Source organism: Patiria miniata, unplaced genomic scaffold, assembly GCF_015706575.1.
Source record: "Patiria miniata isolate m_02_andy unplaced genomic scaffold, ASM1570657v1 HiC_scaffold_9, whole genome shotgun sequence".
In the NCBI taxonomy this organism is placed as follows: domain Eukaryota; kingdom Metazoa; phylum Echinodermata; class Asteroidea; order Valvatida; family Asterinidae; genus Patiria; species Patiria miniata.
Genome location: NW_024037076.1, coordinates 745,994 through 758,930, shown reverse-complemented (window position 1 = coordinate 758,930; position 12,937 = coordinate 745,994). Strand labels below are relative to the sequence as shown.

At 39.5% G+C, this 12,937-nt stretch overlaps 2 protein-coding genes across 2 annotated transcripts; both read right to left on the bottom strand.

The window, feature by feature from the left end:
• Positions 1-2,356: 2,356 nt before the first annotated feature.
• LOC119720164 lies at positions 2,357-6,625 on the bottom strand. The gene is made up of 2 exons (XM_038189727.1): positions 5,533-6,625; positions 2,357-4,820 (listed from the first exon to the last, which is right to left on the bottom strand). Exon 2 carries the CDS (start codon positions 4,760-4,762, stop codon positions 3,617-3,619), a length of 1,146 nt encoding a protein of 381 aa, XP_038045655.1. The 5' UTR covers positions 4,763-4,820; positions 5,533-6,625; the 3' UTR covers positions 2,357-3,616.
• A 644-nt stretch (positions 6,626-7,269) lies between these two features.
• LOC119720165 (protein FAM221A-like) lies at positions 7,270-12,899 on the bottom strand. The gene is made up of 6 exons (XM_038189728.1): positions 12,693-12,899; positions 11,337-11,510; positions 10,028-10,218; positions 8,923-9,132; positions 8,312-8,508; positions 7,270-7,941 (listed from the first exon to the last, which is right to left on the bottom strand). The coding sequence occupies exons 1-6, from the start codon at positions 12,767-12,769 to the stop codon at positions 7,801-7,803; spliced, it is 990 nt and encodes a 329-aa protein (XP_038045656.1). The 5' UTR covers positions 12,770-12,899; the 3' UTR covers positions 7,270-7,800.
• Between the last annotated feature and the right edge of the window lie 38 nt (positions 12,900-12,937).

Below are 12,937 nucleotides of genomic sequence, written 5' to 3'. Positions count from 1 at the left end.
AAGCTGTGGGCAACAGATCTCTGACCTAGTCCTGCACAAATTTGTATGGAGCTACTCGCTCAGTACTTTTGACACTTTTACAATGGGGATCCCCATGTGCCAATATTTGTGTATTGAACTGATATGAGATACGGTAGGTATCATTCTAGAAATATTATCAAATTGTACATGTAGTGTAAAATTATGTGTGACAAATTTTACGAGTACAAAGTACTATATGACTGTGTGTGTAGATTAACGATACAAAATTGATCTTATTATATTTTTATTAGAACGGTTAGGTCGCCTCTATAGGGCACAGTAAGTTTTTAAATCATTTCAGAAAACTTAAGGCAAAGAACAAGACCACTGACCAGTGGAAAACCTACAATATTTTATCAGGTATCTCAAATGCACTATGCAGAACATTTCTACGGCGAGTAAGTTTAGTTGTTTTGTAGTTCACGTTATTCCTTGACATTGATTTATTTTCCATGTTTCAGACTGGAAATCCAGTTATTGCATTGCCTTTCGCCAACAAATCCCAACACATCTTGGAGCACAATAATTCATTGTTAGTTAAAGTTTATTATCCCAACTGATAACAATGAGGCTTGTCTTTTTCTTGCCTTTCGATTTTAACAAAGCAAAAAGCTGATGTCTGATCATAAAACAGAAATACTTGTCTTCTTTATGAAGGTGCTTTACTGTCAGCCATTTCCAACAAAGACAAACTTGAATGCCAGTTGCTATTTGTGCTATAAGCTGGAATCAACTGGACATCTTTTATCCAAACACTGAAATTGTGTTCATCATGTGCACCTAAGATGTGCTACAGAAAGTTTGAAATGTGTACATGTATCTTCTTAGAATTTTTAAGGAGGATGAAAAGCTTGAGTAGTATTGTTACCGTGCTTCCCTTAAGTTGGTGCTGAAGTTGCTTTGGTAAGTATGTTTATGTTTGTTCGTTGGTACATGATTTTGTTGCTGCTGTAGATTTATATTTATTATTAATTTAATTATAATTTGATCTGGGTAGCCCATTCAGTGCAATCCACTGGTCTCCCATGTGGCCCAGTATAGAGAAGACAGTGTGAAGAAAATAAAGAAGTGGAAGGAAAAGCCCAGACGAATATTCTGAGGAAAACCCATGGAATACAGTAGGGACTGAAAACCCAGTCCACATATTGGCCCGGGCAGGAATCGAACCTGGGTAACAGCTGTGGAAGGCGAGGATACCACTACGCCAACCTGACATCCCTTGCTTTGTTTGTTGGTTTTACAAAAAGATTTTTAGGTCACCAAAAACTTATCAAAAGTCTCACCTGAACTGATGGAACAATATACCTTCAAGTCCAAATTCTGTATATTGACGAGGAGATGTTTGACTACAGAATACTTGGATCTGAAGAATTGCGGTGTTCGTTGAGATTGTGTGTGTCTAAAATTAGCTGGCTGATGGGGAAGATCGCACTCCTTGTATTTTGGTATAGTGGACTTACAACTTCTATCACTGAAAGAACTACGCTTCCTTGGAAGTTCTTTGATAGACAAAGGAAAAGTAATCAGTCAAAATAACACAGGGATGCAAACTCACCGATTAGTTAATGTTGTTTATGCGTTTCAAATTGCTGCATAGTTTGTTTGCTTTTTTCAGCAACAACTTCGAATTATTTTTTGTGCTCTATATTTAATTTTTTAATTTTTTAATTGAAAAATTTACATTGAGTATTGGTTTATATTTCAAACAGTTGGACTGTTTTTCTTGCCAAAAGAGTTTTGCAATAATTGGTTTCATTTGTATTTCACTGTTATGTTTTCAGTTTCTAACACGTTGATACAATTTTATATCGAAAGATCAAAAATGTTTTTGTTGGCCAGCATGACAGTTGGATGATGTTGGTTCTTCGAATTTGATTTGAAGTTTTGAACAGCCAAATTGATTGCCCATTTTATAAATACAATGTATAGGCTACTAAAATTAGTACAATTCACTTTAGGCCAAAAAAAGTCTCCGGTTTCTGGTATGGAGCTTGTCCAAAAAGTGGTGCGGCGACGCGGCTTTTTTTTTTTTTTACACGACTTTTTTGCTTCAAATGTCGGCTGATGACTGCAAATGGTGCCCAACTAAACTTAGTGCAAATATATGGGAGTCCAGAGAGGCCACATAAAGCTTATTCTCGATCATAACCCCATCTAAAAACACGTTGAAATTGCGCAGCAGCAGAATTCCAGTCAAACCAGTGAGTTTGGCGGTTTTGAGACATCATTTTTCATTGAAAAGAAAACTTTTTCATTTTGCCGACACGCATGGCTACGGCGACGCGCGCGCATACCAGAAACCGGAGACTTTTTTTTTGGCCTTACTTATATTTAAAAAAATGAATATTCACTGCCTAGTGCAATGTATTAAAAATATTCATGAAAGTAATTGCTTTTCGAGATTGAAAACAGTATTAGAATCATTGTGCCAAATTACATTTTTTGTGATTGATTAGATTAAAGTTGTTGGACATTGGATTTTACATTGTTTGTGTTCAATATGTTGTTAGTTACCTTTTTAAAAACTTGATTAACATTCACAATTTGATTCTATTTCTTGTTTGCGTGCCAAATAATTATCATCCTGGTTGTTAAAGAAATCCAACTCAAAATGTCCAACTTTGATCCTAAATAACTCCATTATTTACCAGTTGAATTAAACCAAACATTCAGATCATGTAAACAGGGCATGGCAATTTTTATGGAGCGAGTTTCATCAGCTTGGGGCAAAAGGGTAAGATTTAAACGCCATATGAAACAAAAATACTCACTAATCTGTCACTTTCGACTTGGTGTCCTCCAATGTCGATACAACGATGGAGACGCGTTGCGGAAGGTGCGTGCTGCGGTCATAAGCTTCCGTAAATGAATGCAGGATCATCCGCGATGTCATTGCACACCTCGATAGTTTGTCGCAAAACATGATCGAGGAGGTGTGCAGTGATATCAAGGGTGATCCTGGTTGCATTCTTTCAGAAGCTTCATTGTCGGCCGCAACACGCGTCTTCTGTACCAGCGCCGTATCGACATCATGAAAGTATTTTTTTTCGTATGTCGTTTAGATCGCAGCCTCTTGCACAAAGCCGATGACACTTGCTTCATACAATTTGTCATGCCTTGTTTATATGATTTGAAATTTTGGTTTAATTCCATTGGTAAACAACAGAGATATTTTGGATCAAAACTACGACATGTATTTTTTTTGGGACACGTATGTATTCAGTCTTTCTCTTCCACACTATCGCTTCAAACAATACAACTGTTTTCCCCCGTTATATTAATACATGCAACATCCTTTAGTTACATCACCAGTTTACAAGCTACAACAATTTACAAGTATTAAATTCAATTCACAGAAACCTCTTTAAAATCTGGGTAACTTCGTGTTAAGCTAATCAGTGTTACATCAAACCACTTTTTTCTAGGTGCAAAATACCAAATATTACTAAAAACAAATGGCACTCCAGACATTTGTTGTTCCATACGAGTCGATATCACACTTAAAAACAACCTTTGTGACGCTCTGTCAAAGAACAAATGTTTCGGCAAATGTGTTGCGATCATCTTCCTACTGCTTTCAAATTGTCCTTACATTTTAGTTAGCTGAAAGGTCATTTCTGAACATGCGCACCAGTCCAGCAGGAGCCGACTTGGCCCTCTGCCTATTGGTCATGCGCAATTCTTCCATACATTTCCTCCGTGCTTCCATCTTCTTTCTGACGTCATCTTGTTGAGCGAAGCTCCCGCTTCGTAACCCGCTCACTGGTAGCTTACGTGACATGACGCATGCCATATATTGCCGACGGAAACTTACATCCTCTGGCGCATCCAAGACAGGTGTTGCCGTCTTGCTTTCTGAGGTGTCATGTAGCAGACACCTTAGACTCCTAGCCGTACTAATGTGAGCGGGAGCATCTTTGCAGTGTTGAGGACACCGTACCTGGGAAGCGAGCTCATCCCAACGGCTGTTTGATGACCAGCATGTCTCCCCTATTTCCGGGGCTGTCTTTGGTCTTGTGGCTCTCTGCTGACAAGATGTTGGTCTCCTAGCAACGCCTCCATTGGTTACTTGGAGCAGTACAGATTCCCGGATGCTGAGTTGGTTTCTGAACAACTGATTTTGATTCAGATTTGGCAGTTGCTGATGCCCCTTTGCTCTTGTCCTCTGTTGCCATGGTACCGGTGAATCAGGTCTGATGATGCGATTATCTTTAGATAAACTAGTCACTGGTGTTATTCTATTATTTGGTACTTTGTAGCCATTGTGGTGTTGCCTATGTGAAGGTGTATCAGTAAGTGTTAACCCTCGTGAAGTGTTACCAAATGAATTCCTAACATTGCCGTTAAGCAGGGAGTGATGCGTTCCTGCTTGTTTTAAACCATCTCGTTTTGCTCTGCCAACGTGTTGGTCATTGTCAGTTTTCTTACTCCATAATCCTTCTACAATCTCTTTGTCTCCAAGTGCGTCTTTCAATCTCCGAGCAAGCCTGGTGGTGGCTATCTGACACTGGCGGTCAAAGATCGCCACAAGGTCCGTCAAGCATTTCTCCTGTTCACGGTCCAGCTCCTTCTCCCGGTAGGCTCTGGATTTCTGGATGTGACGGAGTTGGCGTGCGAGGAGCGCGTCGCTCTGCCGTTCCTCACGGGCGCACTTCCCCATGGTTTTCTGGTGTCGACGCTGGCAGTACTGCCGTGCATCACGATGGGTCCTTAAGGACTCGGACTTTGCCGTTGCGGACATTGTGGCGGCGGTGGAGAGCACTTTCAAAAAGACTTTGATCTGATTGTTTCAATTGATGCTGTTGTCAAAATCAAAAGGAAAACAAAAATAATTCATCCATTGATTAATTTATTATTCGTTTGCATATTAAACTACACACACAACTGATTCTGTACAAAGTAATCTTCGCAGTGTTCACTTTTTTGTTTTTAACATTATTCGTAATATAGCGTTTTCTTCTTATGCGTGTCTGATAAAATACGAGTTCGCATCGTTTTTCATTCCTGAACTAAAAATGCGAAGAATGAAATCACAAGATATAGGCCTATATACCAAACCAGTCTACTTCATTAGCATCACCATCGCATGATCGTGTGTCGATGATACACTTTCCCAAATTAATAACATTTTACTCAAGTTGTTACATATTGCTAAGCGAACCATCCTAGCACAGCATCCTTGCTATATTCATATACAAATGTCGTGTTTTGGTTGTTTTAATCATGAAAATCGTTCTGTTTTTTGTTTTGTTATAAATAATATCCATCTGGTCATTGTTGTGTCATGTTATGCATTAAGTCATTAATTATTAACGTGGTTTTCATCGTGCATATAGACGGCCAAGTTGTACATTCGTAGCCGACATACCCATGCTCTTGTAGCTACTGAAATTTCCTCTGAACTTTCTTATCGAATTGTAGATATTCATGTCTCAAGAATCGCGTTTTCCATCTTTTCCTATCTATTGTCGTTCATATTTTAAACAAAATAATAATGATAATAATACCAACCGGCTCAAAGGCAAAATGCTGCCGGTGTCACACCGTCTGTGGAAAGGCAGGAGTTTCCCTAGCTGGATTGCCGTATTGCAGGATACGGGGTAACCGGGCAAAATAACCGACAAGGAAAGTCTGAAATGTCCTGATGTCGTCCCGTTGGTTTCCCACGGCACCGATACGTAAAACTCGCCCTGGATTCCAAACTCCGTCAGTCGCGAATAAAAACTGCCTCGATCATTGCTTCCGATTCCTTGGAGCGAAAGTTATTTTATTTTGCCGGTCGAAACCCCAACTGCAACATGCCTGATTGTTCTCCGCGAGAATATCGTGCGAGTTGAAGCTTTTGCAGTCGTCCAAATCGCAGCATTTAAGATGTTTGCTCTCACTCTTTCCAATGTTGGCCTTTTGACTTAGCCAAAAGTGTTAAGTGCTCGATAAAACAGGATAATTAACGCGTGTAAAGAAAGAACTTAAAATGCCAGTGCTCTGTGATGTAGAAAACAAACAATCACTTCCTCCAAGCGCAGCGCTAGTCACATCTGGAAAGTTATTTTTGTTTTATCACTCGGCGGTGAAATGATGTTCGCCCCTCGTTGTGTTGTGAATTCCTCATCTGACAAGGCAGTATTTATCCAAATTATTCCGTAACCCGGCGAAACTTGTACTCTTCAAAAATAATTTGATATCTGATAAGATGGATGTCCACAAACTCAATATTCACACCTCTCAGCAGCACGACATTTCCCACCGAATAACCTCGGCAAATAAACAAGACGAGCGGGCTGAGATGGTATGATGTAGAGGGAGGAAACTGCTAAATTGTCGGCGGGAGAATCGCCGACACAACAGCCTTCGAACACGCGTCATCGGAAACAAAGCCAGGTGGCCGAGTTACAAAACCACGGCTTACATTTCCCCCAAGAGAAAACATTACAAACTTCTTGACAACAAAAAAGGCTGTAGTTTCTATTCATGAGTGTCTTGTTTAAGGTCGAGGTGTTTGGTTTGTTTTACTCTAAACAAAAGGGTAAGGGTCATTTGATCTGGCCTTTGGGGCAACTGACTTTGAACCATGAAGGTGTAGTAATTTAAAGTAAAAGTCAGATTGTTATTGTGTAACCATGGAGGAATAAGAACACATGGTGTAACATTGTTTCAGTGAGAAATGGCGGGAATGTAGTCATCATTCTGAAAACAATCGCTTGGATTTCCAGGCTGTTAAAAACCGGCACTTTTAATGAATATAACCACGAATCCCTCTGAACTTTCTGAGAATAACAAATCCCTTGGCTGTTTCCAGCTGTCCCTACTGAATATTCATGACTTATCGCTCCTAAATATTCATAGCTTCTCGTTTACGCGTATAGCGTTACCCTATCAGTGTTCTTGTTTATCGGAACAAGTAAACAACACGACCGCAAAATGTTCAACAAATCTCGCATTTCCAAACATTGTGTCCATTTAATCCGCGAACCAATACCGACAATGTCGTCTATTGTCCGGGGTCCTGGGAGTTCAAATTCGGTGTCTTTCAACTGAACAACGTTTGCAATTGTTTTTGTTAAGAATTGGAAGACTAGGTTTTGATGTTTCTAAAAATAGTTTCCTTGATCATAATCTTAATGTTTTCGTGATGGCAATGGTAGCTTATGAAATTGAAGTTATTTTCTTCATCTTTTTTTAAACCAGTAATTCTTGTTCAAAAAGATGAATCTGACTGAAAGTGAAACAAAATCTCTAATAATATGGTTTCCATCCAATATGTCCAATATATTTTGGTACACTTTTATTGCAATGCAATTACGCAAAAAAAATACGACTGAATAAAACGGATGCTTAAAAAATAACCTTTCAGTAAAAAATAAAATACAATCTAAAATATAGCCAAAACCACACACAAATGATCTTTTAACACTTCAAAAAACCACAAATATACAAAACAGAAGTTTAAAACCGAAGTCCTTGCTGAAACAAAACTTAATGTAACTGAAGTTTGTAGTGAGATAAATAGTACAACATGTCATTTCATTTGTAAAACAAAGTATATTTCAAACCAAGCGGTTTCTTTTAATGCATAACTGAAATGATAGGATCCTACAATTCACATCATGCGTGTATTCCACAAAATTTTCTTCATATGAATTTTTACAACTCTGCCTCACCAGACAATATCAATTAATTTTCTATGCAATATTAATGACCCTTTTTAGTCTCATATTCCTCTATATTTTCCTCAAGTTCAAATCTGGTTTCTGGACTGCTGAACGCAAGCGCTATTTATTATTTCTTGGTGGCACTTCTGGCAGGTCTTCTGGCACCAGTCTTTGCACTGCTGGGTTGAACTTGACGACTAACAGCGCCCTCTTGTGGTCTCCTAGGGCCAGGCTGTACACCTCTTTTCTTCATCCTTTCCTCCTTTAACTGCAAATGGATTTCAACATAAAAACGATTACAAAAACTGATTTGCAATTCTATGACATGAGAGTGTTTCTGTGGTTTGAACCCAGCTACAGTCCCTGGGCAAGCCACTTTACATCAAGTTGTTTTCTCCATTCTTAAAAAGTATCAGAAAAACTAAAAGGGAGATAACGTTTTCCTTGTTATCCTATTATTAAATAAATCACAACAGACATGTATTTAATTTTATGGGTTTACCATTAATGTTACTCAAAAATGTGGTTTTTAAAATGATGCAAGAGATTTGAGGCCATTTGGTTTGAACAGAAACACAAAAAGCTTTGTTTGTATTTCTTGGTTTTTTTTACTGCTGATTTTTCAAACCTATGCCTACCCTTTGCTGGTATCGCATCTCGTAATACTCCATATCAGCATCCGTGCCCGTCATCTTGAAGTTAGCCATCTTTTCCGTCAGCGCATCCACTTTTTGGTCCGGCGGCTCCAGCTGTTGGAAGGTCTTGGCGTGCATCCGAAGGAACGGATGATCCGACGACGTGATTGGTTGATTCAGGAATTCTTCGCTCGCTGGACCTTCATGTATAAATGAGTATGAAATATAAAGCTCAGTTTATCTTCGTAATGTAACTATCACAGTTTTTTAGAGCAAAATTCGTTTGATAATGCAGTGATAATTCTGAGTGTTTCCTTAACGCTTTTCCATTAAATGAGATTTCTCCGTCAAAAAATAACTGCCTTTGTACAATTTTTACAAGTTTTAAAGACAAATATTGCTACACATGTACTTATAAATTTGGTTGAAATGGTTACCAGTATTTGTGTTGTGAACATGCATAACAAAACAACTCGAGTGAATTTTCTTGTTGATAGAATTCTGCCATCTTAACTTTGAAATTTTTTTCTTCAGCTTTCAGAAATGTCTGGATTTACACCAAATAATCCCATGACATTCCCATAACCCAACATTTAAATCTGAATTTGTCTTACCAATCCCGCTGTCGTCCAGCCTCATGTAGGCCTCGGCCAGTGAGCTGAACCCTGTCAGACCCCCCATGGCTGCATAGGGGGTGTCGTGACCTACGGGATGACCTCGAGCTAGCCTCTCCTCCTTTGTCTCAACGATCATCTCATGAAGGTAAGTGGGCTGCTCACAGGAACAGGTGAATGAACTCTTGAAGGCGACGCAATTACAACTCGCTGAGAAATAAACAATTCAAATAATAATAATAATAATTGGCATTTAAGAACGCTCTTATTAGTAAACTAAATCACAGCGCTTACAGTATTATTATTACTCCTGATCAATGGGCCATTCAAACATTCCAAACACAATCTCAGCTCCCTGGGGAGTATACAGCTCGAATGCTGCCTGTTAGGCACAAGAAAGCTAATTCAATCACATAACCATCTCTGCCCTCACAGGTAGGTACCCAATTACTCCTGGGTAGAGAGAAGCAAGGAGTGACAAAGTGCCTTGCTCAAGGGCACACGCACCATGACCCCGGCTGGACTCGAACCCACAACTTGCAGCTTCACCCACAGGCCACGAATCCAGTGCCCTTAACCACGAGGCCACAGCACTCCACAGTTGATTGTAACCATTGAATTTGAAATCCAGGTCTTATGCAGGTTTAAGACCCTCCGTGTGCTTTTACTGAAAGTGATGAGGATCCTGAGCTGTCTTCAGCAATAATTTATGAGAAGTCAAAAAAAAGTAAAGTCTGTCACGAGCCAATGTGGCCAATCAGGCCAGTGTTTATCTCCAGTTTCATTAGCATGAAACCACTGAGAATATTTCTACTCCCCTGGATGGGATGCTAGTCCATCGCAGGTTACTCCCCAGCTAATGTCGGTACCCTTTTACTCCTGGGTGGAGAGAGGCAAGTGGGGATGAAGTGGCTTGCCCAAGGACACAACATATGTCCAGCGGCTGGATTCGAACTATTGACCTTCTGATCATGAGTCACAAACCTAACCACTAGGCCACACTCCCCCTTTAGGAGAAGGGTAAACAAAAATACAAAAGGGTTTCAAAGCGATTTTCAGCGATTTCAAGTCAAAAATGTCTCTACAATGTCAAGACTTGACTCACATTTCATACAAGCATGACTCGGATCCTCCGAGTGTTCATCAGTGAAGTGTTTACAGCGACATCGCAGAGGCCTGCTACCATTGAGAGGGACATAGTTGTAGGACTGACACCTGCAACCTTTAACCCTACACGGAAGGAGTATCGGTCTCCCTGTCGGTAACTCCTTGAAGTCTGTCTTGTGTTGCTTGTATCTAAATCAAGACAAAAAGACAGATGCTGTCTTAAGTATCAAATATTTGAGGCGTTCTGGCAAGTATATTACTTTTTTAACATGTTGATATATGTGAGCTTTAAACAGTCATAACTTGTCAACAGAATGTCCCAAGTGCAAAAAACACTATTGTAGGAAATTTTTATTCTCTTTGCTAATACCTGCAAACCCTATTGCAACATCTGCCAATGTTTCATTCTGTCAGAACACCTCACATACAGCATGACTTACATAAAGCTTACATAATGCTTGGTAATAATGCTGTGCTATCAATTATGTGCTGTCAATATTTATTAAGTCTTTTGTGAATATTAATTAAGTCCTTTGTTTGCAGTGTGCTTGTGGTGCTGTAATGAATGTCAGATGCAAAACAATGTTTTGTTGTTAACAGTTAAATGTTGGAAAGGCAAATATTTTGAGAGCAATTGGGATCTTGCAAGTAAACTTAGGAATCCCTCCAGAGTAATTGAGATTGCAGTGTTCAAGTTGAGTATTAGAGCTGCAGTGTGACATGGAGTGTCATGGACAAGCGGTTAAGAGCACCGGACTCGAGCTCCGCTGATGTTTCTGATCAGGTTCAAGTCCCAAATCTTGACACTTGTGTCCTTAAGCAAGACACTTAACCATTATTGCTTCGTCCTTCGGATGGGACGTAAAGCCGTAGGTCCCGTGTGTAATGCACGTGAAAGAACCCAGTAGCACTTATCATTAAGAGAAGGGGTTTGCCCCGGTGTTTCTGTCAGTGTATTTATCTTCAACCATGTGAAGGCAGCACTTGTAAGGAAGGAAGGAAGGGGAGTTGCTTGTCTTGTTTGCCTACCCCTGCAATGTGTGTGTGTGTAGGGGGGGGGGGGGGGAGGAGGAGGGGGGTTGCCCCTGGAGCACCCTGGATCTTGGCTGGTGAAATACTGAGGGCCTTGTCTTTGCCTCATGAACATTTTTTGAGAATTTTGTCTGCCAAAGAGTGAGTAGGCTACAGTTGACCTTAATTCATTTTGCATTTTTTCAGCACTCAAGGTCTCAGTCTGACGCAGATCCACCGATCACGCCAGACATATCAATTGAATAACTCAGACCTAAACAGGCTATTAGTATTACCTGTGTTGACAGAAGCACAGCGTCTCAGGACCAATCAGCTTACAATCCCATCCATTAGGAGAAGTCCAGCTGACAAAGAGTCGATTCTTCATCCGAGCTGGTACGACGTCTCGCTTGTAAGCTTCATACTGCTCTGGCGTGAGTAACTCCCCACCGTCATCTTCACCAACGATGCTGTAGACCAAACCATTTTATTTGTCATTAGTGTACATTCATCATCAGATTAAAAGTAAAACATTTTAATAATATTGTTGATGTACCCTAACGTGGCGCGGCCCCTAACGTAGCGCACTTGGATTTTTCCCCGGTAGCGCCTAGCTAGAGCAAAATTTTAAACTGAAATTTCACAGAAAGTGAAATTTCATCAAGTTCTAAACGGTCCTGTTCATAAATCGCGAGTTTATTTACCCGTAACAAAGTTAGAAGGAAAAGCTATTTTGGCGTGATTTTCCGATTTTATTTTCAAGTGCAAAGTGAACCCTTTGAAAATGCCCTGAAAAATAAGAAAATAATTTTCTGACAAACATTTGGCTGGGTATGTAAGTAAAGATATGAATTATTTATCAGAATTTATCAAGATTACAGGAATTCGTAAGTGTTAATTTGGAATTTTCCAAGATTTATTCCAGTGCGCCACTTTAGGGAACACTCCGCCAATTTGTGCCCAATTTCCGGACACCACCGTTTTTGAATTTCGGATTAAATTTTATGAAACTGAAATTGTTCACAGAGGTAAAATAGCAAGCATTGATAAGGTAAAAGTACTAGTATTTCATTGGATGAATTTGAGGTTTGTCAACAAAGAGGTTTGGCAACACTACACGAGGAAAGTCGGGTAAGCTTCGAAGTAAGCCACGTTAGGGAACACGACTATATAGTTTAAGTATTTCATGAGAAACATTTCCAATTTTGTTAGGAAATACTTTGAAAACTTTCTTGACTCTCCATAGACTTTGTACACAACCGCTGAAGTAGCATCAGGTTGCAACACTCTTTCCTTTAAAATTACATGTTCATTTTTTACTGTTAAATATCATCAAACATTTTAATAAATATTATTGGAAAATCTTGTCAGGATTTCCAGATGTAAACGATTGCCAAGAAGAAACAAATATCAACATATTCAAGTCCAATAAGTCATGTTTGTAACAGATCTTTGCCTACACACACGTGATGTTGTGATTATTATAATTTTGTTCAATGTATTGAACCCTAAAGCTAGGTCATAGCTCTATGATTAAACCATGCAGTCCGTTCCTGTAAAACAATAATACCAAAGAAGTTGCACTTCAGTTCAGTCTTAATTTCTGGTGACAATGATTTATGATTATGAATGATCCTGAATGACAAAATTACCGTTTGTACTCCAAATACTGATCGATCGATTCAGCAGCGCCTGGACCAAGCTTCAAGTGATAGCCATGGGCAGCCATTACAAATGAAAAAAACGTGGAAATTGGGCAAACAGATTAAACCTTAACAAATTTCCGAACGAACTTCGCTTCCCAAAAGGCAAAAGCCACGAAAGCGTCGCCGGTTGTTATTGTAATAGCGCCACCAAGTGTTGGAGTGAATTATTTTGTTTTGTGTAGAGAAAAAAA

Bases quoted from the DNA above. Each gene is read 5' to 3' on its own strand.
- LOC119720165 (XM_038189728.1), bottom strand. From the start codon at position 12,769: ATGGCTGCCCATGGCTATCACTTGAAGCTTGGTCCAGGCGCTGCTGAA. The intron at 8,509-8,922 runs GTAAGACAAATT...TTATACATGAAG, and splicing joins GCTGGACGACAGCGGGATTG to GTCCAGCGAGCGAAGAATTC. The intron at 7,942-8,311 runs GTAGGCATAGGT...ATCCATTTGCAG, and splicing joins AGATGCGATACCAGCAAAGG to TTAAAGGAGGAAAGGATGAA.
- LOC119720164 (XM_038189727.1), bottom strand. From the start codon at position 4,762: ATGTCCGCAACGGCAAAGTCCGAGTCCTTAAGGACCCATCGTGATGCA.